The following is a 27,743-nucleotide window of genomic DNA, read 5'->3' on the forward strand; positions in this document are numbered from 1 at the left end:
AATTATCCAAAAATAATTGTGTCCGTTGTGTGTTTGTCTCAGTTATTTCAGTTGTTGATATGTATATGAATTAAGGCTACATTTGTGTTTATATTTATAAATAACTTATTAATGGAATAAACAAGTAGGAGAAATTAAACCAGATAATGCAGTAGGGATTTCTAACGTGTCAGACTTGTCAATTTCAACATTAAGCTGTTACTAAAGGAACCTCACTCTAATACTAATTGATATTTATGATTGGAAATTACTGAGGGGGGGGGTGAACCAGTGATTTAAAATCTTTACTTTTGCTCAACTTAATTTTCTTCTTATGCAGCTAATGGTTTATGTATGTGCTCTATTATTATGGAATTCCTTTTGCAGGTGTCAGAGAGATAAATTTGCAAATATATTTATCAAAAATTCAAGAACCGACACATGAAGACACTAGATATAATTGGAAACCCCGAATAGAGAAAACCACAAATTTTAGGCTAAAAGTGGTGTGAAGGCAAGTTACTACTCATTACATCATATTTTTGTTGACTCCTACCTCAAAAGGTGGTCATACTCCCACAATTTTTCTGCAGACTATAACTCACAGGAGGCTCTTACCTCAACCGGCTACAACTTGTTCTTTATCATGCTACAACATAGAAAGGGACGGAAATCTCTTAATCACAACATCAAGTCACAAATGCTAGTTACCTTATATACAATTTCGTTGTCAAATCTATTGTTGCATTGCTTCTCTTTTTCACTTTGTGTATCTTCTATTGTTGCTCATCAATCTTCTTATGCAGAGTTCTTCACTTCAAAAAGTTTTGTTCCAATTCCACATTGTATATTTTATAAGCAAGCCATTTTGGTTGTTTGTATTATTTGCATGAATATGAAATGACTTCCAAAAACTGTTCATAAGCTTGTCTCTTCATTTTCAATTTTGAAAGAAAATTTGTAATATAAAATACGGCTGAAATAAAACTGCTCAATCAATGACGATTACAAAGAGACAAATCAGAATTGTATTATCTACATTCTTCTGTACAATGAAAACATATATTTTTCGGCTTTTGTATCAATATTTTATGTTCCACTTTAACCATTTTCAGCGTTCACATTTAATTTTCAGTCTTTACACTTCACATCATTTTTAGTGTTTTGCATTCAAGCATAAATTATCATCAATTCAACATTCAACATAGTTTAACACCAATTGATCAATGACAATATTACCAACTTTTACGTCTAGATAATTTAATTCCAGCTTTTGCCACTTTTGCTAAGATTTCTAAAGGTGTTTTATTATCAGAGTATAAATTGAGCTGCTAGGTGTTTTATTATCAAAGAGTATTAATTGAGCTGCTATATTAATGGTGGTTGTTTCTTCTTAAATGGTATGTCCTACCAACATGTATGCATATTTGTTAGACAATGATTTTGTATGAAGAGTTGATTATTTGTCTGGAATTATTAAATGTCTAAATAGGTAGCAGGATCTGGGCTGATATGGCAGCCAGAATCCCTGGCATTCTTTTGGCTGCAAAGTGCTGGTTTCTGATACATCTTTTATATAATGTATTATTTTTTATATAATGTATTCTTTGGTGGTTGGATATGGGGAGAACTAATGATGTAGCTTTTTGATGTATTTCCTTGATCGGGGGAGAAGTGGAAACTTGGTTCAATTTGATCTAAGTTCCTAGAAATTGAATTCGGTTTTTTTTTTAGCAAAATCCCAAGATTATAGTATCCTCTGCATTGTCACCAAGAAATTTTGACCACATCTTGATAATTGAGAAGCCGGCATCATCTCAAATTTGAGCTCTGTCAGAGGTTTGGAGTGCCATGATACCGCGAAATGAAATGCCCCAAGGATAAATGGGATTGAATGCTACATTCCATGTAGCATCCCATGGTTGACAATGAAGGCATTATATGGGCATACTTATTTAGGAATGCTCTAATTCCTTCATCGGTCATTTGAAGCGTTATGCGAGATTTGAAGCTTTCAGAAAAAAAAAATATTTCCCTGGGAAAAATAAGAGCTCTATAGCTTAGGTAGATATATATATAAACGTTGGCCACGTCGAAAACAATTAAAAAAAATTGCATACATCAACCTTAACCATGGATCTATCAAGCGCACCTAGAGGTTTTTGATTCCTCTGTACTTGATCCAGGATTCAGATGGACTTATGCAAGTTTGACGTTTGGTGGTTTTCAAAGGCAGCAAAAGAGATCCGGCCAGTGTTATGGGTGTCATTTCAGGTTATTTTTAATGGCCACAACAAAGGCTTCGAAGCACTGCAATAGGTTGAAAATAATGGCCATCGCATCTGGAGACATGTTATAATGTAGTTCCAACTGAGTGACATGTCACGAACCTGATTTCAATGTGTCTTACACTCATTCTTATATTGGATCAAAGAACTAATTTTGAATTAAAAGTCACTGGAAACGTTTCGCTGATTTGTATAGCAACCTGCTAACTGCTTTCAGCCATTTGAACAGATTTGATGTGTGATAGATCATAGCATAGTTGTAAACCTTTTTATTTCAATTTCAACTAAAAAATCATCAAGATTTCTGCCCTTTTTTGCCATTTGTTAGTAGACAAATGTGTGTAGCTCAACACCTATAGCTGCTCGAGTAAAATCCTAGGTAAGTCGAGTTCCCACCCCCTGATTTAAAAAAATAAATAGTCAAAGACATGGATATCATTCATCCTGTCAGTTGATAGCATAGTTGTGAATTCATCTATTTTAAATCATAACAAGAAGCTTAGATTTGTTTTTGCTCCATGGTTACGTTAAATCAAGGGACCCCAATCATCATAAATTAAGACAACCAAATTAGTTACACTGTGGAGTTGCATACATGGCCAAACAAAAAACTGCCATAACAGATCCCTCTAACGCCAAGGCCATTGAGAATAAAGCCATGGCTATTGCATTTTAGCATGTTAATCCTCTACATTCCTGTATTGTACAGCCCGCATATGACCTAAAGAGCATGAGTTCCCTAAGTTTCTTAGCAGGATAATATTAGTTAACAATAAAAGCCAATGTGGCCTTCATCCTTCACATGGTACACTTCGCTCATCTGACACAGTGAGAAGTGGCACAGACATCATATTAGTGCTGGATACCAGTAATTCCCCAGGATTAGACTGATAGACGAACCTACAAATACAGCCTGAACTTCCTGCAGGACAAAAATTCAATTAGATCATTGCTAACAAAATAAAAATATTTGAACCCAAACAGCAAGCAAGAAAAAAAAATACTGAAATGGAAAAATCTCAATAAAATTGACAAACAACCAAGTCATAGTGTTCTGCACACAAAAGGCCTGAAACTGCATCCTAGTTTTGAACTCAACAGAAAATATATAATAAAGAACTGAAGTGATAGAAACCATGGTTTACAGCCTGCATTTGAAATAAGGAAAATAAAAGCAGAATAAGATGCTTTATGGTGAATCTATACGATCATATATATAAATCAAATAACTTACCTTACAGAAGTAACAGATTGACAGATGTTGGGATTGGCCCCAAAATATATATTCCAGCATCACAGAATTTCTACAGATGATCCTCTATATCATCTGGTACATGCAACTTCTCAATAGCAGACTGCCAACACAGTTTTCATAAATGTGTAGAAAAATACCCCAAAAAAATTCTAAAAAAAAATACAAAATCTAGTTAAAACATAAGATGCAGATCATAACAAGACAGTACAACAAAACATGTTAAGGATTCAACCTTGATTATGGCAACATCTGCAGTTGATGGCTTCAAATCCAAAGCAAGCCCAAAATGATACATTGCACGTTCTGGCATATTTATGCGCTTGTAAATTTTACCAATAAGAGAGTAGACACTACTTTCACGGGGTGCAACTTCTTTTAGCAACTCCAGCTCCTCTAAAGCATCGTTATATCTTTCATTGCTCACTAACACGTTTGCCTTCTGATAAATAGGTAATGGATTCTTTGCATCAGCTAAGATTGCTTGATCCAGCATTTCAAGGGCTTCTTCATTTCTCTGTGAGATAGAAAGATAGAAATAAGAGTCTTTAAATGTTGAAGATGACTAAACATTGAAATTTGAAACTCATGTATATTTCAATTATGTCGGAAGAAAGGCCTTACGACAGCAGTACATGTTTTAAAATGAGTTTTACTACAATAGCAAATATTTTTGAACAAATATTCTTAACAGAGAAACCATTTTAAGCCTATAAAGACCAGCATGCTAACTGAAGCAAGTAGCAACTGAATACCCAACAGCAAAACTGATTAGAACAAAATATCCAATTCAAAAACCGTGGGATATTGCATTTGCCCACTTGCTTTGATTACCAAGGCCAAAGAATGAAAAATGCATATATGCATCAAATGCAACACTCAAAAGGATAACACAAAATATACATATATTTTGTCACATAAGCAATTCGATGTGAAGTTTAGGAGTCTTCTACAGACATAATTCACCACGTATAATCCTATTTTTCTTCATCCCAAGTTTCAAACCCAAACTGTGTGACCTTTAAGGGCAAGCAAACCAGGACAAGTTAGAAAATAGACACTATTAACTTCAACCTTTAGAGCATGTAGAGCCATCCCAAGGTAACACATTAGAACAGACGATCGAGGATTTATTAGAAAAGCCGTTCGAAAATGATGCTCCGCAAAATCATACTTTTCCTGCCGGAGATATATCATTCCCAAGCCATACCTGAACCAGAGAAAGACGATTTTCAAAATCCTATTGATCCCAAGCTTTGCACAAAGAAACAAAAAAATGATTCCTATGCTAAGCTTCCTCTCATTTAGTTACTAGATCAAAACTTCACCAGGCATTGTAATGGCGAGGGTCAATTCGCAGTGCACTTCGATAACAGGTAATGCCATTCTCAAACTCCTCCATTGCAACATATCTGTAAAAGAATTAAATGAATAATGCAAAAGCCACCGGTGATGAATAAGTAATCATTAAAATAGTTGCAGGAACAGAATAATTCAGGTCAGAGCATACTCATGACCACAGAGTGTATGGGCATAAGTAAAACGTGAATCAAGTTGTATGGCTCGTTGAAAAGTTTTCAGGGCAGTCTCATGATCTTTCTGCAAACTATAACAATTACCCAAAGCGCACCTGCATATAATCAATCCCATCATCAACAAAAGACCAACATGACATTTGCGGTTCATGTTTAATATGAGCTTATGATATCAATCAAAAAATGAATGATATCAATCAAAAAATGAGCTTAATAACCTTTAGTAATGTAAAAAAAGGGCTCTTGCACCCCAGTCCCAATCAAAAGAATTTACATCACGTAGATAAAAACCTATAACTATAAAGGCAAGTCTTAATAACATAAATTTTGATTTTTAAATAAATGAACAATACTATTTTGAAAGAATTATAATAAGACATACCAAGCTTGAGGAGATAAACGATCAATTGCGTTTAATTCCTGAGCCAAGTAACTCAACTTCATCTCCTCCTTCATGTGCTGCAATACATTTACATTACCCTAGATGAGTAAAAGGGCTGCGGAATTGGCATTTACTGTCACATATTTTGCCTATCCACCTATCTAGTTCAATCTATGCCATCTTATTTGCTATATGTCCATTCAAAATACATTAAATAGAAGTTAAACACTTAGCCTGTGCACCATTAAGTTTTATTTATTTTCCGTAATTGAAATCTAGAACATTGGAAAGTATAACAATTTTGCACTTGTATCTTCTTCATGAATGCTTGTGATAATAGAAATCCAGGTTTTCTTCAAAAGATAGCTGCTCAATGAAATACAGTTTTTCATTCCTCTAACACTAAGTGGAAAACAAGATTTTTTATACATAAATTATTGATGTCGTTGTACATACAAACTAATTTAATACAAAATCAATACTTTTAGCTACTGGGGAATGGGTTGAATTGGAAGGGAAGAAGAAAAATGGCCTTTGCACTGTGCTCTAGGGTTTGTCCTCTCTGCAATTTTTGGATAGGCACCACCACTGGTTATGTGAATGTGACAGAGAAAGATGGTGGGCCAAGATTGCTTGCGGCCTCTGCAGACGAGCATTGTTTCAGCCCCGCTGAATCCTCCTCCAACCTGGCTCAAGATGCGTCTGGAGCCATGGTACAAATTCTACACATGAATTTCAAAGTTCATTTTTCCGATAGGGGTCCAGTATGTTTGGGATGCTCACAAAGGGAAAGCAATGGGTTGGTGTTTGCACTCTGTTTTTCCTCTGTCATGGGTTTTTTCACTAGCCCTGCGTTACTGGCTATGAAGTTTTTGGACATGAAGTGACATACATTCTCGGGGGATCCTCTTTCTCAAGGGGATTCCCCCTCGCTTTCACTTGTCTCTTCTGGATGAAAGACGAGCAGAGAAGGAAAAGAAAACAATCCAGATATTTATAAAAAATATAGATCGGAAGTCCATCATTTTCTGGATTGAGGACTTGGATTTGGTGGAAAATCTAAAACAACATATAGAGAAGAGGTTGGGCATCTCTACATATGCTCAGTGCATGTTTCTCAAAGGGAAGTTGCTTTAGGACTCCTCCCAGATGAAGGACTACTGCATCACGTGGAATTTTGCCATTATTTTGAACCTGACGCTGTGTGGCAGAGCTTTGGGCTCCAGAAATCCTAGTGGCTCACCGCTCTACCTCTTTCAACGATGCAGAGCAAGGGAAGACTCGTAAAATAGTGAACCAACCCCGATTCAACTCAAGACCTTATCTTAGAATAAATGGAACAAGTACTAGCTGTGGAGGTTAATCTTCTAGAGGTAAATTTTCTATCTTTTTCCTCCAATCAAAGGTTGTAATATGTAGGTTCAATGGGTTTTCGCCTAAAGCGGATGCTTTAGAACCAATGGATCTTTTCTTCCTAGACCCCAAACTATGATATCTATTTATGATTCAAAGGGTTATTATTTTTCATTTTATACACCAAAAGATCTGGAGATCGTCCTGAATGATGGGTTTTGGTTTTGGGGTAGAGTTGGGCTCTTCATCACCCCATGGTTTCCATATTTTCATGCCACATCTGGTCCTGATAATGAACCACACTTGTTGGTTTGAAACGCGTCGGCCAAAAATTTCTCTTATGTGATTTCTATCGAAAGACTTTGCTTAACTTTTGCATTGTAAACGAAAAGATCTCCTATAAAGAGGAGCTTTCTATCCATTTGATGGGGGTTGGGAATTTGGGGATTGAAGAGCTCTCCTATCGGGCTACATTGTACATCATTTTAGCAAGCTTAATAGAAGATAAGAGGTAACGTTTTTAGTTTCTGTGAGGCTTTATGTTTGCATTTTATTCAAGTTGTTTTCTGTTGTGGGAAACCCTTGTAACTTGTTTTGAAGACCTTGCAATGGAGCATCTAACATTTCAATAATGTAATGTGACAACATAATCACTCTTATGTATATCGTTGTCATGTTAAGCTTACATCTAACCAATGTTCCACCAAGTCTCTGGGACCGGGAGACGCGGGTGCAAGGAGACGCACAAGGGGGACGTGTGGGAGTACCCTCAAATTTTAGGGAAATTTAGGGGGGATGGGGGGACGTCGGGGTATATAATTTTTTTTCCTTTTTAATATATATATATTTCAAATTCATATTCAATAATGAAAGCATAAATAGAATGATACATACATAATTGAATTAAATAATGAAATACATTGATCCATACTCATCATCCTTACTAATACATACATGATTCATCCATAAACCATGAGATTCAATAATGAAATACTCTGATCCATATTCAGTATTCATTATTCACCATTCTCGAATTTACATTGATTTAAAAATTAAATTCATCATTCATCATTCTAGATTCTAAATTGATTTAAAATTAAAATTCATCATTTATCATTCTAGAATCTAATTAGTACTAAGCAAAATAGACTATAATAGATACTGAAATCTAAAGACTGGAATAGTAAATTGATATACCTAAAACTCAAAAACAATGGAGTGATGAGTCTAAAAGTCACTCTAAAGTACACAGAGGGCTTGGTGCTCTTGATTAAATACTAATTCCATACCTTTATACATGACAAAATGCAATGGAAACATTGCACTCCATCAAATCCTGAATTCCTGAAAAATTGATCTAAAGACTGGAATAATAAATTGATATAATTAAAACTCAAAAACAATGGAGTGATGAGTCTAAAAGTCACTCTAAAGTACACAGAGGGCTTGGTGCTCTTGATTAAATACCAATTCCATACCCTTGTACATGAAAAAATGCAATGGAAACATTGCACTCCATCAAATTCTGAATTCCTGAAAAACTGTTAAGTCTGCTGGATTTTGAGTGAGATCTAAAATTCTACTTTCTCCATATGAAATCCAATGAGGTCAAAACCACTCTCAAACATCCTGAGTCATTTCATGGTAATGTTAAAAATTTAAGTAAAAGGATGAAAATGAAAGATAAAGGAGAATGTCACTTTTACTTTTAACATTACCATGAATAGCATAGCATTAGTCGCGTCCCCCACACTAGGGAAACGCCCCCCCTTGCGTCTCCCCAAAAGGGGGACGTGGGGAAACGTTTCCGCAAACGTCCCCCCGTCTCAGGTGCATGGGGTGCGAGGGGTGCACGCACCTGACCCTGGGGGACGCATCCCCGTGGAACACTGCATCTAACAAACCTACTTGCTGCTAGAATAATTTGGCGTCGCCTTCATAGCAATGTTTTAGAATGATACCCCTAGCTTTCCAAGGTTAATTTTCTGCAATGATTGTCAGCAAGCTAAGGTTTGTTTGTTTCAAATAGATCAGCCCTCAATTACCTCATACATGCATGCACTCGCCCTCCTCGATCTATGCTTCTTTTGACTCCATTTTACGCATATTGTGATTAGGCACTTGTCCTGGGGTTTTTCACCATCTTTTTTGTTCTCACACCATTCACTTATCATCTATACTACATTTCTTTTGTTAATGCTCACTATTCAATCTATCACCATGCACCTTCGCTCCATAGCCTTAGAAATCCTATTTTATTAGGGAAGCCCCTCTTATATTGGAGAAGAACCAACAAATTGTGAAAGGAAGAGCTACTGACTCCTAAGGTGACAGTGAGTAGCCTTCCTGAGTTTCACAAGACCAACTCATGTTTGCAACTTTACATCATATGGGGTCATAGATTTTGTTGTAACATGTTCTATTAGCCCCTTTCTTTACAAAACTCATCATTATTATGAGATGCACTTCACCACAGCCATCTTGACTCCAATATTCACTAACTGACCTGCCAGTAGATTTTCCCCTTGTTGGATGTGACAATCTGACCTTCCAGCCAATTTTCCCTTCTTTGGATGTAACAATCTGATGTGCCAGCAAATTTTCCCTTTTTACAATGTGACAATCTGACCTACCAGCAAATTTTCCCTTCTATGGATATCATCTGACAATGTTTGCAAATTTTAACAATTTCTTAGATCTAGAGTCTAGACTCTATTGTGTAACATGCTTTTAGTGTTGTTGCACAGTAAACCTATGATTAATTCACATATTAATCAGGCATCTAATTGGGCAATCAAACTCAGCTTGTCTGTTGATGGCCTCTCCCTACCCCTAACAATAGACAACTCTTAAGTGCCCTTTATCATCTCCTTTACTTAACTCCCCCACATTCCCTTAGAAGTGCCATCAAAATCTAGCTTCTAGCTGCCTGGCATAGGGAGGAGTTGTTTGAATTTGAATCCTTCTCAGGGTTCTTATTCCTGTCCTTAAATGAAGAGTGAAGAGGCACACCATTCTTCATGAGATTTGGAGAAGAGGAGATAGAGAGACAAGGGAAGGAATCAAGGTGTACACCAAACAATAGCAAGGACAAACAGCATGAGTTTCAAGGTACCCTCTAGCAGACTGCCACTGTAACAGCACGGATTTCTAGGAGCAAAACATGCAGTCTGAAGCTGCACAATTTTCAAGGAACTCAGGCATGAAAATCGAGAAGGTGCAGCACATTTATTGTGCTGTCAGAACAGCATAACTCAGACATGAAATTTGAGGCACTGCTGCACAAATTACAGGATGTTCTGGCAATGATTTTCGGAGTCTGAAAGGCATTTAATGCAGTCTGTCGGAGCTGCTACAGCAGCACAAAAATTGAGGAAGAGGGCATGAAATTCTGAGCAGTGCTAGGAACAGATTTCGAGGGACTGACAGCAGAGATTGGCATGGTTTGGCACAAAAAACGACTGTCACGCAGAAATCAAGGGGCTGCTGGCACAAGTTTCAAGGGAGAAGTCTGCACATTTCTAAAGGAATTCTGAGAATGAAATCTGGGAGATAAATTGACTGTCTGCATTCCATTTATTACTGTAATAATTTCTCTGATAAGAAATAAATTTCTCTCTCGCCGGTTTTTCCGGGGTCATTGGACCGAAAATACCGTATCAAATATAGTGTAAATACTCGTGTTATTCTCAGCAAAACAGAAAAAGTAGAGTATGTCATGTGTTAGCAAGTTTGAAAAATATTCATGTTTATGACAGCAGCATAAAATATGTTGGGTTGGGCATTAAGCTTGATGAGATTTTATGAACTTGACACCGGGTTGGCTTAAAACCAATTTTCTACATTAAATAATCGAAAGGCTAGACAACTCTTAACATACAAAAATTCTTGAAAACGTAGCATCATTCCTGATACAAAAGGTAGACTTACATCTTCATACAATCAGAAAATATAAGACATCTGATCATGGTCCAATCTAAATTTCCAAAAATTTACTTAAAACACTTTCTTATTCACACCTTAAATCAAATCCCTTCATCCAAACTTCAACAGAACTACCTCTTAAATAATGTTAGTCAGGAGTTCTTGTAAACATTGTATTCCTGTTTCCCAATGTCCCAGTAAGCTACAATTGTAAATGTTCTGGGGAATGCCAGAGCACTAATCAATTATTTATATTAAGGTTGATTGATCTTTTTGCGCTTTCACCTTTTTCTAAAATAATCCCTCGTTTTTATCTTTTTCTTGACCTATTTCTTGAAATTCAATTGGAACATGCTTCTCAGCCTGTTTATCAATCTGGCCATTATAAACCTATAGAAATAAATAAACTTATAGATATAAATAAATAAAAACTGTCGTGATTCCATTAAGAAAAAGGCAACATAAATGGACTGATCTACTTTGACAAACACCAAAATAAATATTCATTTGAGAACTATCTACATGTAAAAAAAGATTTGAGAACATACATAAAGAACTGTAGAGTAGATATCCATTCCTTCTAGATAGTAGGGAGACACACGACGCGCCCAACTAAAGGCGCGCTCCGCCTCATAATAGTCCACCATTTCAAAATGTGTCTTCCCAACCTATACATATCAGTGTTTAAAACAAGAAAACGAATCAGAAGAAGATAAATCATAAAACAAGGAAACATTCAAAGTCAAAAGGTCATATTACCTTCCTACATAAGCAAACAGAATCAAAAGATATAAACAAAAGGTTGAAACAAATAAAATCATCATGAAACCAAAACAGAGATATTGCATTGCAATAATTTCTAAATTAACCAATTCAGCAGTACTGTGGGGAAGAGATGGGCCACTGTTTTCGAGTGTAAAACTCAATAAATGACAAAAATCTTTGAGTAGGATCCAGTTATTGTTAAATTTCTAATACCAAACAGATTTATTTTCTCACGGCAATTTAATTTATCCCAGTAAATTTATTTATTTACCAAAATAATTACTGAATCAACAAGAAATAAAATCATTGGTATTTTAACTTCCAAAATTATATGTGCAGCGGAAGTAAACCAGAGAGATCAATCATACATTGCAAAATAATTCACCAACAACAGTTCTTCGTCATTTAATGATCTGGAAAATCTGGGTTTTCAACCCACAAAGATACAAGGAAAAAATACAAACCCCAAAACCTGTAACACAGCTCCCTCAGAATGAATTCGGCCCAAGGAACTTGGGCTCTAGGAAACAATGGCATAACTTTTGCACACTGTTACACTGTTACAATCCATTTGGCTTTTTAATGCACTTCTTTTTCTTGGGCCATCAATGACAACAATGATGACCTTTCAACAGTTTGAGAGTAGAGTATTAGTTGGCTACAATGAGGTCTCAAAGGCATACCGAGTCTACATTCCAGGATAGAGGAAAGTGATCTTGAGTTGGGATGTCAGATTTGATGAGGGCAGAACCCTTAGGAGATCTCATGAGAAAGAGACAACAACGGTAGAGGATCGGGAGCGAAGGGCTCCTAAGGCTGAGTAGGGATCGACAACACCAGCAGCAGGAACATAGTCAACAAATTTGGAGGAGTTGGATATTCCTTCGATCTCTACTAGGAGGCAGAGTAGGTAACAAACCCCCTTGGTAGTTAAAAGAAAATAATATAATAATGAAGAGTAGTTGGCAAAGACCTTGAGGAATAGAAAGTATAAATACACGAGTACCATTCTATTGAGATGTGTTGGACGTTGATTTTGTCTTGTAGCAAACATGGCTTGTTGAGTGGTTCCTTCCTTAATGAGTACTTGACAATGTTACCCTTCCTGAATGGTCCTATCCATGTCCATGTGTCTACTCTTGTGCAGATGCATTTTGGTATTGTTGAAGTTAAGGTTTTATTTATGAATATTCACTACTAGTATGAGGTCTGTCTTCGGAAAAAAAGTTGGAGAATTTTATTTTTCTTGTTGCGGAATTTTCAAGGGAAACAAAGGGTAATGGTATTTAATATTTACAACCATCTTTGAGGTTTTCTATGTAGAATATAGAGAAAACAGCTCTAGATCCAAGTTCCTCTCTAAAAATACCCTAGTTCAAGAAAAAAGAACATCCAAATCAGTGTACGGAAACTGAAGATGTTACATATGTCTTTTGATAAAGTGCCCAAAATTCCATCAAACCAATACATTATGTTAAAAACATACATCAGACCAACCTTTAGTTCATTTTCCTCTTTTTTCTGAAGAAAACTAAAAACATATGATATGGCTTCTCCAGTTAAACGGTTAAAAGTAAAAACACATCAACCTTTCCACCTAGACTGTGACCGATATTTCTTAGCATCTCATCCTACATTCTTTAAGCAAAGTCCCGATGAACAACTTCCAAATCTTCTTCTTTCTAGTTTTAATAAAGTTGTATGGTGCAGAAGTAAAGTACTCTGTAATTAAATATCTCATTAAAATTCAAAACCACACTAACAAAAGAGCAGAAAGTGAGTTGACCTGACATAGTACCCATCCTGTAGCATATTGATGATGTGGAAGTTTACAAAAGACCTGTAGAGCCTCCTGTCTCACTCACAGATATGAAACATTCAGAAAATCTTCTCCATGAATTACAAAACTGACAATAATGATTTTAATTTGAAATGTGTAAAACTAACCAATATAAGATACCTAGCTTATGTATCAAATACCTTGCATCGATGCATGCAACAATGCCTGAATGCTTCTCCAAGAACTCGCAAAAGTCCTAAAAGCTCCAGTGAACCCTCTGCAACCCTTGAACCACGACTTATTAAACCACTTGATCTGTTACGAATACGAGGTTCATCATCCATTATAACTTGTCCAACACGCCGAGAAGAATTAGCTGCTGTATCTTCTGGCCCAGAGTCTTCCAAAGCTTCATATTTTTTACCTGCAAAACAAGGAACCAAATGTAACTAGCACTTCATGCCTTCTTCCTCCTAAAATGAGCTGATGCAAAAGAATCAGTAAAAGTTCCATGATATGCTGAGATGCAATAAAAATAACAAGGTCTAACAACATATAACATTTGAACAGCTAAGGAGATAATATATTTGACAGTTATTATATCGACAATTTAAACTAACATTACTCAAAAATTAATCAAAACTTGACTACGGACTACAAGCATTACACATTTTCATAAATTTTAAAATTGATGATTGAATATAATAACTTCGGGTATGTGGGAACAAGTATTCGGTATGGCTAGAAGCTTTGCCCCAATTTACAGGTAACGTCAAGTTGGGAGCTTCAATAATATAATATATTAAAAATTAATATATATATATATATATATATATATATATATATCTTGCACGGGTTCGCGAACACGGGGGTGGGGTTCTCGAACCCGTCCCGGGTTCTTGTCCCCAAGTACCAAATTCGGGTACGGGTGCTTCTGAGAAGAACCCATAAGAACCAGGTTCTTCTATGAAGAACCAAGTTCTCCATTAAAAAAAATGGGTTCTTTTGTCTTGACGGGTACAGAGAACCCTGATGATGGGTACCTGGAACCCCAAAATCGGGTTCTTTGGGGTTCATTTTAGTTTTTATTTTTAAATTTTTAATTAATTTAATGGGCTTCCCCTAATATTCTAGGTACCTAGTTCTTCATCTTGCAAAAGGAATTGGAGTACTTATGCCTTTATCCATTCAATAAAGAGAAATAGGTTGGGCTCAAAGAAGGTAGAGAACTTAGTGTACATTCATAGCACACTTCGTCTCAAGGAGGGTCCTTTCAAGAGATGGGACCAATACACAGATGGTGCTATGTGTGTGGACGAGAAGATACAACCAGATGGCCTTATTGAGCTACCTCCAATTGCTATGGATGAGCAGGAGCCTCAAGATGAGAGTGATTCCTACCTAGAGAGCAAGCTAACTGAAGATCTGAGTGACGCTGATGACATGGCTTGAGGAAGCCATTGTTCAATACTAGCTATTTTTATTTTAGTATTAGAAAATTTCCTAGTTGTTTGGAGATGCCTAAGGCAAATTTTGAATGTAGTATGACAATACACATATATCGTGATTCTTATTAATATGTAAACTCCAAATTGCACTTGATATCAAACTAGAAATTTGAAATTTCATTGTGAATGTTGAATGTTCAATGATGTGCATGTTTAAATATGTAAAGTTTAAATCATAAATATTTTAGTTTTCTTGTTTAAAGTTGAAAAATATTCAAATTCATATATATTATAATTTATAAAATATAATATTTATATATATTATATATATAAATTATAATATACCCCCAATGAACCCATGCACCCTGTTTCATAAATGACATACCGTTCTCATCCCCGTCCCCAAACCCTCGCTAAAACATCATAAGAACACACTGATTTATAGTGGGAAACCCCGCGATAGGGAGAAAAACTAGCTCGGGTAATATGTCTTAATTATCATTGCAGGCTATTACATAACATGAACACTCTCGCACACAGACTTCTATGTTCAAACTGGTAACTTCTGGGCAACCTCTAGTCCCATATGAAGATCCTGTTAAAACCCTCTCATCTCGTCTTTAAATGGGACACTAACTGACCACTGCTCAACCCTACCAGTAAGACAAGTGAAGGTTTGTTTTTAGTGTTCATAAATGATCGTTTTCCTTGATTCTTTCCCCCATACAGACATTTAACAAACACTTCAACAGTTCTCAATGTTTACACCATGGAAGATTAAAATTTAATGACTTTAAGCCCTAATGCTTACACTTAAGACCAAAATGTAGCCATCCTTAACATCACTATCATGACTTGATCACTACAAAATGTCTTGATGGAAAGTAAAGGCCATAATAATATAAGTTACATTGACAACATCTGTGAACTTTTCTGCTACAATCAGCAGATTATAACAAAAGATTTACAACTGCATATTTATCACCATCCATATTTAGCACATGCATTCGCCAAATTATAACTTGACATGTATTTTTAAGCCTCAACAGTCAAAGCATCTGTTCTACAAAAGAATGCCAGGTATGATTTTGAAGAAAGTTCTGGTTATGATACAGTGTCATCACTAGGTAGCAGCAGTTATTTCATGTGCATTGGTTTCCTGCTCGTCATATGCATCGGAGATTAAAGCTTTTAGACTTACAGTTCTAAGATTGTTGAATTGATCTCTTAGTAAGGTTGTTTCCTTTTGTTTGGAAATGATCTAATTTACTATGCAATTATTTCAAATTTTCACTTGTCCTCGATGGATCGGAGCTCCCACACGCTCCAGAGCCACGTTCCAATCGAAACCAGTACCAGAAACTCCAAATTCTGCACAGTGACGCTCCCAGAAAGCTCCACCGTACCAGCAAAAGCTCCCAGCTGTTTTGGAGCATTTCGTACCAGCTCCCAAGAGCGCCGAAGCGTGGGTTACTTGCTCTCCAATTGCTGGGAGCGGTACCCATGCAACAGTGAATATATTTCGATTTTTTTGCCTCCCCAATACTATCACTCAAAAAAATTACAATATTTTGATGGGTATGAAAATACAGTGATATCTCATCAAAACATTGGTTGGGGCAGGGGATTTTTGGAACTTTTTGGTTTTTCTTGCTCACTGTTACATTTTCCCATAAAGGGTTAGAACAAGGGGTTTGCATAAGATTTATTTATTAAATGAAAAAGAAAAGAGTACTTTAGTATTTAGGGCCTCTCACAAAAAGAATTGATTACTTGACTTTTGCTCTTGTTGATAAGATGGGTGCCATTAGCATTATTTTGTCACTTGTTCCTTCTAGTGGGAGATTCATCAGATGGACATGATATCAGCTCTCCTTATTGGTGATCTTCATGATGAGATTTATATGGAGCACCGCCATGGTCCCTTTGAGGATGGCAGTTCTCAACTTGTCTACAAGTTGAAGAAGTCATTAGATCAGTTGAAGCAAACCATCAGCAACGGTGTGAGAAAATTGATAAATTCTCTCACCAGTAATTTCCATGGTTGCCATTGTCATCATAAACCATATGTCAAACATGTCTGGACAAAATTGTATCCTTGTCCTATGAAGATAATTTAACTCTTACAGTTCATAGTACTAACAGTAACATAATTATTGATATGAATAAAAAAATCATTAACCCATATGAAATAATTAATTTGGGCCTTCTGATTTATTTTAAAATTAGATGATGGTATTGTCATTTCATGTTTTAAGCATGCCCTTGAGCTTGTCAAAAGCTGTCACATTGACAATTGCAAACTTTATCCTACCCCTTTCCAATCTGGAGTCACATTGACTACCAACCATACTTTGTTGCGAGTGGAAGCTAAGATGTATTTCCAACATGTTGGCAATCTCTCATATTTTACTCATAGCAGTCTAGACATCATGTTTTCATATATCTGTACGAATCGAGGGAAAGCCATTAGAAAATTCGATTTATTTCTTAGATATGTTAAGGGTACATACCAATTTGGTATAATCTTAAGGGGGTTAGACAAATTTGGCTGGATAAACTAATTTAGAACAGGTTGGAGATCAAAACAAGTAGAAGTCCACTTCTTGTTATGCCTACAGTTTTGGATTGGGTCTTGTTGCAGGGTTGACCAGGAAGTCATATACAAGTTCCCTTTCTTCCACCAAAGCCACAAAGAGACGAGTTGTCATAGTTGACCAGGAAATCATATGGATTTGGACGGGTTTGGAAGGGCTTAGACATTGCCAAAAGCAACCAACATCAATTCAGTGTGATAATCAAGGTAGAATCTAGATTGCTTGCCATCATAGGCGTCACTAGAAGACCAGACATATTGAGGCCCGCCGACACTATATTTGAATGCCAATACATGATCAAACTATTTAGATGGAGTACTGTAACACTTGGGACTAGATCACTAGCATCTTGACATCACCTTTGTTGTTCATCATGTTTTCAAATATCTGTAGGAGTCGAGGGAAAGCCATTAGATTAAAGCAAATTGAATTTATTTCTTAGATAGGTTAAGGGTACATACCAATTTGGTATTCAATAATTTTAAGGGGTTTAGACAAATTTGGTTGGATAAACTAATTTAGAACAGGTTGGAGATCAAAATAAGTAGAAGTCCACTTCTTGTTATGCCTACAATTCTGGCTTTGGTCTTGTTACAGGTTGAACAGGAAGTAGTCTACAAGTCCCCTTTCTTCCACCATAGCCACAAAGAAAGGAGTTGTCATAGTCAAGCAAGAAATCATGTGGATTTGGATGGGTTTGTTAGAGCTTGGACATTGCCAAAAGCAACCAACATCAATTCAGTGTGCTAATCAAGGTTGAATCTCGATTGCTTGCCATCATAGGCGTCACTGGAAGACCAAACATATTGAGGTCCGTCAACACTATATTTGAATGCCAATACATGACCAAACTATTTAGATGGACTATTGCAACACTTGGGACTAGATCACTAGCATCTTGACCAAACCCGTGATGGAAGCTAAATTTGCACAACTTCACTCTGCCTAGAATGAAGGAAGTTATCATTAACTTGAAATAGTTTGTGTTGCCCATTCTTGCTCTCCAAGTCAACCTTAAGTGGTGATGTCAGTTTAAGCAATGACCCAATATTAGTACTTACTGTCATCTTGGCTTAATAAGCATTTGTGTCATTAATGCAAGGCCCTAATGGTCTATCATTAGCGTGGTAGTTAGAAGGTGTCCTTAATGGTCCCCAATTCAAGTGGTAGTTAAAAAATGGCCTGGTGGTTCATAATTAATGTGACAGCTGAGTTAGGTTTAAAGTTTAAACCCATATAAAATGGTCTTGTATCCCATTGTAATCATGATGTGGATAAGATTAATATTTTTTTTAATGTCCAGCAAATAACCACAAATAGGTCAATAAGATAAGAAAATTGTATTAATGTCCTACTAATGACGACAAAAGTGGGTCAACGGGACTGTGAAGTACACTAAAGTCGATACAATGTGGGAATGCAAATGTGACTCCTATATACACAAAAGCATAATTAAAAATAAGAATCTATCTCTATGATCCAGGACGATTCCCACAACCGATCCAAATTGGTAGTCTCAAATGTTGATGAAAAGCTATCCATGTTGAAGAGCTCATCAAGACATTTTCAACGAAATTTGAATGGGCTCAAACAAACATCGTATGAAAAACTTATGACCTTAGGAAGGTGAAGGCAAAACCGGGGTGGCACCAACACGTGGCACACTCCAAACTGACATGCCGCAGATGACAATTTCACACATGGCATGGTGACAGGATGACATATGGACCAATTAACAGCTGACACATCGACAAATAGAAAGATTCTTAAATGACACTCCATGTGTGAAGGTTGAACTTTTCAAGGGATTTGAAAATATAACATTTTATTATCCAACCTATCAAATCTTCTAGAAGTATGTGCCTCGTACGAGCTGGGATCAACAAAGTCAAACTTGGCTCACTTTATACCTTTTTTTCCCTCCTAGCTATTATGTGTTTAACCATAATATGTTTTAACTTTTATGGTATTAAAATCCCATATTTCAGCCATGTAAAATGGTAGGAGGAGATATTTTGGGATTTGAACCGTGACCTTCTCCACAAAACTCCAACAACTTACCACTAGTGGCTAGACCATAGACTATTATATTACAATACATTGGAGCAAATTTCTTTTGAATAAGACACAACAATGCTTTTTATGAAGAATAAAGGCCATAAAGTATTTTTATTTGTGGAAAAAGGCTGGGGAGTGTGTTCTAGCAGTGCTATAATCTTCCTAGAAGAGTTTTATAGACACTCTTATTGTAAGTTGGAGATCTATTGATGTAAGAAGGCATTTTGATGTATTTTTTGCATTTTTTGATGGATGGGATTCTCATTGAAGCAAACTAGGAGACAGAGCCCAAGAGGGGTTAACTCCATTAACAACTTGCTATTATTTTTCTTTCTTATTGCTATTTATTCTGCAATTTCGTCTTTTAAATGCTCATTAGAATTTATTAAGTCCATTTAATTAATAAAGTTGCAGACAAAGGCAATTTAAGCATTTAATTTTATATCACTCTACAAGCTATGAGGAAAAACCAAAGCACAATGTATAAAGAAAAGGAGTTCAGGAAGCAAGTAAGGGAAAGAAGATATGCAAGTACTAAGCAAACCAAAGGCCAGGATTTGACTGAAGCTCCCCTATCTACGGCCAGGATGAGGAACCTCCAAATACATGATTGTTTGAAAGAGGAGCTGGACAAAGAACTGGACTGTCCAAAGTGCTGTTGTTTAGAGGAGACATGTCTCTAGAATCTGGGAGATCTCAACTGTCTACTATTATGAGGTCTGGTACAGCTGCCAGCATGCCTGCAAAAGGTCATGCAATGAGGCAAGCCCCGCCCCCCCCCCCCCCCAAACCTTCATGCCTCTGGAGTTTGAAATACAACTATTTCAGTCTCCCTCTTTGCACCCCTGACAAATGGAAGCACTTGAAGAAGGGCATGATCTTCCGGATGAAAATCAGTCTGGTGGATAGCTGGAGATAAGACAGGCAAAGATAGAAATCCCAAGTTGGGTGCCCACCTTCCCCTGGAATAGCATTAATTAAGTTCAAAAATATCATCCTTCCTTGCTTAAATAAGTCAACCAAACACTGCCAAGAATATCCTCCAACAGTGTGCCCTCTTCTGCGAAAACTAAACTGGATGAATTACTTTAGACTCTAGATTTAATAACATATAAACAAGAAGAGGTATGTAATGACTTTTTCCTCTTCATTTGTATGTATGTAAGAAGACATATCGATGAATGATAATGTAATGGTTTCCCTCTCAAGAGCTCAGTCTCCTCTCTGTTCATCCTGTATGTAATCTGATAACCTACACTAAAGTTGCCTAGAGGAAAAACCTGATCATCATCATTCTATCTTTTGATAATTCTTATTTGTCATAGAACAGACATCAAAAATTCCATTTTCAGCTGTCAAAACCTTCAAAACTAATTAAGTTCAAAAATATCATCCTTTCTTGCATAAATAAGTCAACCAAACACTGCCAAGAATATCCTCCAACGGTGTGCCCTCTTCTGCAAAAACTAAACTGGATAAATTGCTTTAGACTCTTGATTTAATAACAAATAAACAAGAGGTATGTAATGACTTTTTCCTCTTCATTTGTATGTATGTAAGAAGACATCGATGACTGATAATGTAATGGTTTCCCTCTCAAGAGCTCAGTCTCCTCTCTGTTCAACCTGTATGTAATCTGATAACCTATATTAAAGTTGCCTAGAGGGAAAACCTGATCATCATCATCCTATCTTTTGATAATTCTTATTTGTCATAGAACAGACATCAAAAATTCCATTTTCAACTTCAAAATTAATCTGCTATTATAATCAATGGAAAAAGATAGAAAGCAAGAACATACATTATTTCAGAAACTAGAATAGTCAACTGCACTCTGATTTGAAATTCAATGAACATTACAAAAGATTTTGCATTGCCCTCAAAAAATAAAATAATAAATATGTTCTTTGTGATTTGTAAAAAGTCAAGGTAGAATAGGTTTCCACCCACATACCATCTTCAAAACCACTCTCTATAGCTGATGAATGCCCTTTGCGAACAGTGCCCGAGCGAAGAGAGCTCGAAGCATTCATTTTGGTTGAAGACAAACCTCCAGGAAGTTTAGCAGAGGAATTACCAGACCCATTTCCACCTACTGGCAGCACAGATGAGCCAACTGGTATCGTTGCATCTCCTGAAAGCCTTGTACTTCGGCGTGGTCCACTTTCAGAAAATAACCTCCCTGAAACCTGCAACATAATAGCCATGCCACTCTGAAGATGAATAACAAATCCAAGAAAAGCTAAAATAGAAGCAGCAACAATATTGAATCAGTTAAGCTATCAATTTCAAGTTGTAATGACATGGACAATTAAACATGCAACAAAACAGATATCAAGATCAACATAGGCTATCTCATAGACTTCAAATTGATAATGAAAAAGCATAACTTAACCACCGACCAAATAGGATAAAAACCACAGATTGGCATAAATAGAAATCATAAGGGCCATACAAAGGCTCTTCAGTGTATATAATATGAGCACAGTGACTAAACAAGTACTCAAATGTCAGAGAGACATCAGCATGCACCTGAGAGTATGCAGCACGTGTGGATGATGATCGGATGCTCTGCACTCACACCCAACCAAACGGAAAGAATGAGAAGGTAGAATTATATGATCTGTGATGCACTTGGCTAAACAAAATGAAAATTTGGTTCTGGGATGTTTGGGTTCTTTTTAACAGTAATATCTGGTAGTGTGAAATAAGGCCAGAGAGTTTCAAGGCATCAATATGTAAATAAAAATCACATTTCAGCAGAACTAAATTGTAACATCCCAAAGAAAATGCAATGGAATTAATAACGAGAACTGTGGAATAAATCATTCGGAAAAGAATGATAATTGAAATTTGATATTACTCAGATTTTATACTACAAAAGATGAAGCATTCTGGACATTTTTAGGAGAAAATGGTGGAAAAGTATGTGATGAATGTCTATAATTTGTGGTCATTTAACCTACATGGTTTAAACTAAATGAAACCAACAATGTTTAAATGCAACTTCAGAAATCTAGAGAGACATCCCACAGAAATAAGTAAATGCATAGGGCAGTGAAAGTACAGATTTTACTTAATAGTCCCTGGACTTCAATCATAGACATCAACACCTCTATAATAAGAGACAGAATTTAATATCCAACATTCCAAATTGATATCCCTAATATATCAGCAAACATGTTAAATATGTGGAATGAAAATAGCGAATTAACTATCACAGGATAAAGCAAACAACTGGATTATGCCTCAGGGATATTACTAATGGCTTTTAGGTTAATATCTGAGAACTACAAGTAAGTTAACCGAAGTCCAATGCCTGTAGGACAATCTAATGTGTCTGTACACACGTGCAAACTGCAAGACTGAATAACAGAAACTGATGGAGCAAATATAAGTGCATTCAAGCTTCTACAAAAAAGGAAAAGTGATCTCCTAGGATCCAAAAGTTAATATCAAATAAGAAATGTAGACAATATTTCTAAAGTTTTGTAAATACGATATGTACAGTCATGTTAACATTAAGCTTTCTGGCATGAAATAACCCTAGAAAACATCCAGATTAAAAGTGTGCAAAAATTAACTCCCATTTGCAGCTGACGCAGTGTAAGATGTTCAAAGTTCAAACTCACTAGATAATTAATATAAAAAGGATGCAAAAAGAAAAAGTAAGAACCTTTCTTAATTTGCCTTCATCCATAAACTTCCTTCTTGGTGCTTGACCTGGAGCGTTGACACTTGACCTTGGTGAGACCTCTCCAGCTGTAATGGTAGAATTTTGCTGACCTTGTACATTTCTGTTCAAAGGAGGTGGAGCTGCTGTAGCAATCTGTTTAAATCACAGAATATTAGACATGCTAGACAGTTCTAAACTCTAAAAATACCCTAAAACATGCTTTATTAATCTACGTTGATAATTTTAATCTTGAAACTATAATTTATAATGTATAAATTATTCAAATTCTTAATTTTATGCCTTTATCATTTTGAAAATTATAATCTCAAAAACCCCAATCCTAAAATTTTGAATAGAACTTCCCACACCCAAAGTTTCTGGGAACTTTGCATGAAAAATCAAATGTTTAGATTATCTAAATGAAATGTTCTAGAAGTTCTATAACATTAGTGACTTGGATTAGAATTTAATCTTAGCCGTGCATCTTATAATTGAGATAGGTGGCAGCTAGGATTGAGAAGATTATTTGCTAAAATTTAGGACAATAGTTATCCTCTCTCAAAGATTAAATAGGACAAGATAGGAGAGATCTCACACACATGAAAAAAGAACAAGAGAGCTAGACAAAGGAAGAGTGCATCTGGAAGAGAAGAGCAGATCTGCTAAAGAGACCAGCAAGTACAGTAGGCCAAACAGCCCGTATCACCACTGTACCTGCCTTTTCTTCATAAAAAGGTCATACATCTTCAGATCTGGCCATAGAGTATATTGTTGGAGTGTAATTCAGTTATTTAAAGGGAGAAAGAGCAATGTATTGTCTAGAAAAGGTAGCAATAGAGCAGGTTCCACTGCTGTAGCTGTACCCTTCTTTCACAAGTCTTACACTGCTGCTTGAAGTGATTTTATTGACTATACAGCTGCCGGTTTAACACAGGCTGCATAGGTCACAATGTAAGCTTTGCAAAGCTGATTTGAAGGAAAATTCCTTTTGTATGTGTTTTATTTATTCAGTCCTTCCCCTTGTATGTGTTTTATTTCTTCCACTGTTCATTTTTTCAGCTATTTGTGTGATTGATGCAACGTTCATAAATTTAATTATCTGTTGTTAAATCAATTTTGCTTGTGTTATTTAGCATGAGAACATTAGGACAGGAGCCAACTAGGCTTGAATGTAAGAATCAAATAATTTCACAATATATTGTGTCGGCTGTAACCATTTCTAGAAAAAAAAACACTATAAAGTTAATAAATTTTCCTGATTTTTTAATTGATTAGACATTTAAATAAACAAAGGTACAGATAGGCAGTTAAGAAAATGTTAGGTTCATCTCATGCTCATAGAGACTTTCACCTCTTTCCAGTGAGATTCACCTCTTATCTCCTTGTCATTATGGAGATATTAATTTTTTAAAACAGTGTATGTTAATATTGATCAAATCTGCTAGCCGACTTATATAGGCTCACCAGGACATGTCAGCTCCATTGTAAAGATGTGTTTCTTCAAACATACACGAACAACTATAAATACAAGACAGAGCTTGTCATTTCAGGCAAGAAATTCGGTCAAGAAGAAATACAGAATTAATATCTGAGATTGAATAGAGGATGAAATTCGATGGTATAGTTGAGAATATTTATTGATTATTTTTTGTCAAGGGCTATTCATTTTAATACTTCAAATCTTGACCATAGCCAAGGCTAGAACAGTTTGCAACTTGACCCTTTGGAGGACCTCAGACTTCGGCCTGTAATTAGGTCTGCAACTCTGCCTTATTCTCAGACTTCGGACCTGTTACCTTGTTGAATATTTTGGGCCTGTCTTCTGACTTCCGACCTGTGACTACTATTTCAGAACTCGTTAACTTTTGCAGACTTGTGGAAAAGGACTTCTTCGGATTAGTGATACTGATCGTTTGTTGCAGGTCTACAGGTGGTTATTTATTGCGGATTTGTGAAGACTACTAGACATACCTGTTGCAGATCTACTGTTTGCTCATTCTTGCAGACCTGTGAAGATTACATATCAGAACTATGTATTTGCAGACCTTGAATTTGGACCAGCCCACCTTGAGTAGCAGATCCTCAAACAGAAAAGGAGCAAGCATTTTTGGCTTATTTTGTGGGCATTTTGAAGAGAACTTGGTGATATTTTTGAAGCAGCCTTGTGCCATTCTTAGGCCACTTTGAAACAGACTTGCAACACTTGGAACAACCTTGTTAGAGCATTCTTGAAGGTGGTTTTTGGAGAGAATTTGGAATCTTGTAATTAGCATCCTTGGAGTATTTTTGAAGGCATCATTATTGAAGAAATCTAGGGAAAGATCAGCCCTCTTGGAGCAGACCTGGCATTGTTTTGAAGACATCGTGTTGAGAGCATTATTGAAGATTTGTTGGAGTGTTTTTGGAAGGACACTTGAAGATTTGGAGCATACTTTGAGGATTATTGTTTGGACCCTCTTGGAGCAGCTTATTGAAGACATCTGGAAGACCTATTGAGGACTCTTGTAGAAGTTGGTCTTGAAGGCATTCTTGGAGACATCAGTAAGAAATCTTCACTCCTCAGGTACACAGCACTATTTAAATTTATTTTAGATATGTTGATAGCTTGGTTGTTGTATTTGGTTGTATGTTTAATTTCTGGGTCATTACAAAAACAAAGGCACCCACCTAAGAAACTCATATCATGCTACCTTACCTTCATTTTATACAGTGTGCAAAGTAAGATTAGATGAGTAGAATAATAGATCATAGAGAAAACAAAGGCCTTTAGTAGGACAAACCGCACAATGACACAAAAGATCATAAGAGCAACTTTATATCTAGTAAAAAGCACTAAAGTGAACAAATTTAAAAAAAAATATATGTTACAATGTTGATGGTATAGCCAACATGTTTCTTCCAGATTTCTATAGCAAATCAACAGAAATTATAACTGAAAGTTTAGATGCCAGTCTAACATCCTCCCTGAAACAATAATTAGACCATAATCTGAAGTTAAGACCTATCCCATAAAGAATAGAATGTATAACTGTAGCAAAATAAAATATCATAAACAAATACTGGAGCTTCTAGGAAATACTGGAAAAACTAGCCATGAGATTTCGTAACATTAGACTTCAACAACAGGAATTCTTAGTACACATATCACACCCAATTTACAAAAAAGTGCTACTACAGAAAGTTTAGACATGATGAGCACTTACTTGTGATGGAACTGGAGAAGGGGTGTTGTATGCTGACATATTCACTGAAAATGGTGTACTGTGAAGTGTAATATTCCCAGCCCCTGAGGCAGAAGCATGACCTGCAGGCAATTCTCCACCACTGCTCACAGGTAATTGTCTTGCTTGTCTTGGACTTGCATCATTAGAGTAGGAAGACCGGCTAGATGGCATATTACGATCATCAGCTGATGGAAAATATTGAGAACTTAATTCTAACTGATGTTGTTGTTGAAGGCGGAAAACAGCTGAATCACCATAAAGTTCAGCTGCTTCCTCTTCAGCACCTGAGTAAGAACATCACATCATTTTTAAATTATGGCTTCTGACTGCAAAGTAACAGAAAATGTATGAAAAAATATGGCAGTAAAAATTTAATGACATGATTTATCCTCACAATACGTTCAGTTTGAATGTAGTACACTCTTGGAAATATTTAAACAATCAGTATCATACTATGCATCAAAAATAAAAAGGATCTCTTATAAATATTAAGTTTCTCAATGCCCACTTAAACTTCAGTACATGCTTGACTAGTATTTTTAATACAGTGGCACACATGCAATTAAACTGCACAGTGAAGAATAGCAATGAGACATAAGATAAGTCCGACAAGTGACCATAAATAGGTCAAAGTGACTGCTAGGTTCAAGAGAAACAATACGTAGTGGGCTAAGTAGGTTAGTAACCAGGCCCTGGATCTGGATATAGATTCGGATCCAGATACAGATTTGGATCCACCACTTTTTTGGAAAGCCAGGATACAGAAAAGAGCAAGTACAAACTATATAGATATGTTTTTTATAATTGTCAAAATAAAAATTATAAATTTTATAATATATAACTTAAATATTTGTAATATATAATAGTTATATAAAATAATTAATATATTAGAATTTAAATCGAAGCATTACCCTACAACTATTAAACTTTAATTACTTAAACTAATTAAATTATAAATATTATTAATGTTTATGACAATTAAATAGGTAATGATTAATGTAGAGCATAACATTCACCTATTTGTTACAGATCCATTTGGGCACATCAACCCCAACTTACGGATCGATACTATTAGAACCCATCAAACCCTAGTACAAGTTGTTACATGCCCTAAAGGAGTTGGTCATCAGAATGTCTTACTTCCAAGAAGTTTCATCACTGAAAACATCCAAAAACTACCTCTCAGAAGATCAGCAAAGGTAAGCCTTCATTAGGGTGCACTGCAATGCAAACCATACACTGACAGGGTGCTATGCGGTGCACTTGGTCCTTCTTTGGCTTGCGCTGAGCGAATTTGAGCAAATTTCCGTGAGGGTTTGAATATTCCTTATCCATTGGAACCCTCTAGAAGTTTCTCAATGCCACTTGCTCCTTTGAGTTCGCATTTGGATGAGAAAGGGAATTAGGAAACATCAATCCCCTATCCCTTATTCCATGGAACTAATTTCTAAATTTAGAAAGACATTCATTATCACCATTGAT

The 27,743-nt window shown here is 36.1% G+C and overlaps 1 protein-coding gene across 3 annotated transcripts in view; it reads right to left on the reverse strand.

Annotated features, from left to right (window-relative positions):
- Window positions 1-2,789: 2,789 nt before the first annotated feature.
- HBT (CDC27 family protein) overlaps window positions 2,790-27,743 on the reverse strand; it is a 52,433-nt gene continuing 27,479 nt past the window's right edge. For 2 of the 3 annotated variants that reach the window (XM_089402166.1, XM_089402165.1), the window contains exons 6-19: window positions 26,241-26,545; window positions 23,038-23,190; window positions 21,894-21,932; window positions 21,316-21,550; window positions 13,459-13,682; window positions 13,265-13,330; window positions 11,262-11,381; window positions 5,437-5,513; window positions 5,030-5,149; window positions 4,848-4,931; window positions 4,594-4,729; window positions 3,755-4,036; window positions 3,502-3,622; window positions 2,790-3,189 (exon numbers count right to left, since the gene is read on the reverse strand). In XM_089402166.1, the coding sequence (XP_089258292.1) occupies window positions 3,572-3,622; window positions 3,755-4,036; window positions 4,594-4,729; window positions 4,848-4,931; window positions 5,030-5,149; window positions 5,437-5,513; window positions 11,262-11,381; window positions 13,265-13,330; window positions 13,459-13,682; window positions 21,316-21,550; window positions 21,894-21,932; window positions 23,038-23,190; window positions 26,241-26,545 (1,892 nt within the window). In that variant the 3' untranslated portion in view covers window positions 2,790-3,189; window positions 3,502-3,571. The remainder of the gene's footprint in view (window positions 3,190-3,501; window positions 3,623-3,754; window positions 4,037-4,593; window positions 4,730-4,847; window positions 4,932-5,029; window positions 5,150-5,436; window positions 5,514-11,261; window positions 11,382-13,264; window positions 13,331-13,458; window positions 13,683-21,315; window positions 21,551-21,893; window positions 21,933-23,037; window positions 23,191-26,240; window positions 26,546-27,743) is intronic. The other variant, XM_089402167.1, reaches the window with a different exon arrangement.

Source organism: Pinus tabuliformis, chromosome 2_1 (assembly GCF_031772625.1).
Source record: "Pinus tabuliformis cultivar Carrire ecotype Pingquan chromosome 2_1, CPIR1, whole genome shotgun sequence".
Taxonomy (NCBI): Eukaryota; Viridiplantae; Streptophyta; class Pinopsida; order Pinales; family Pinaceae; genus Pinus; species Pinus tabuliformis.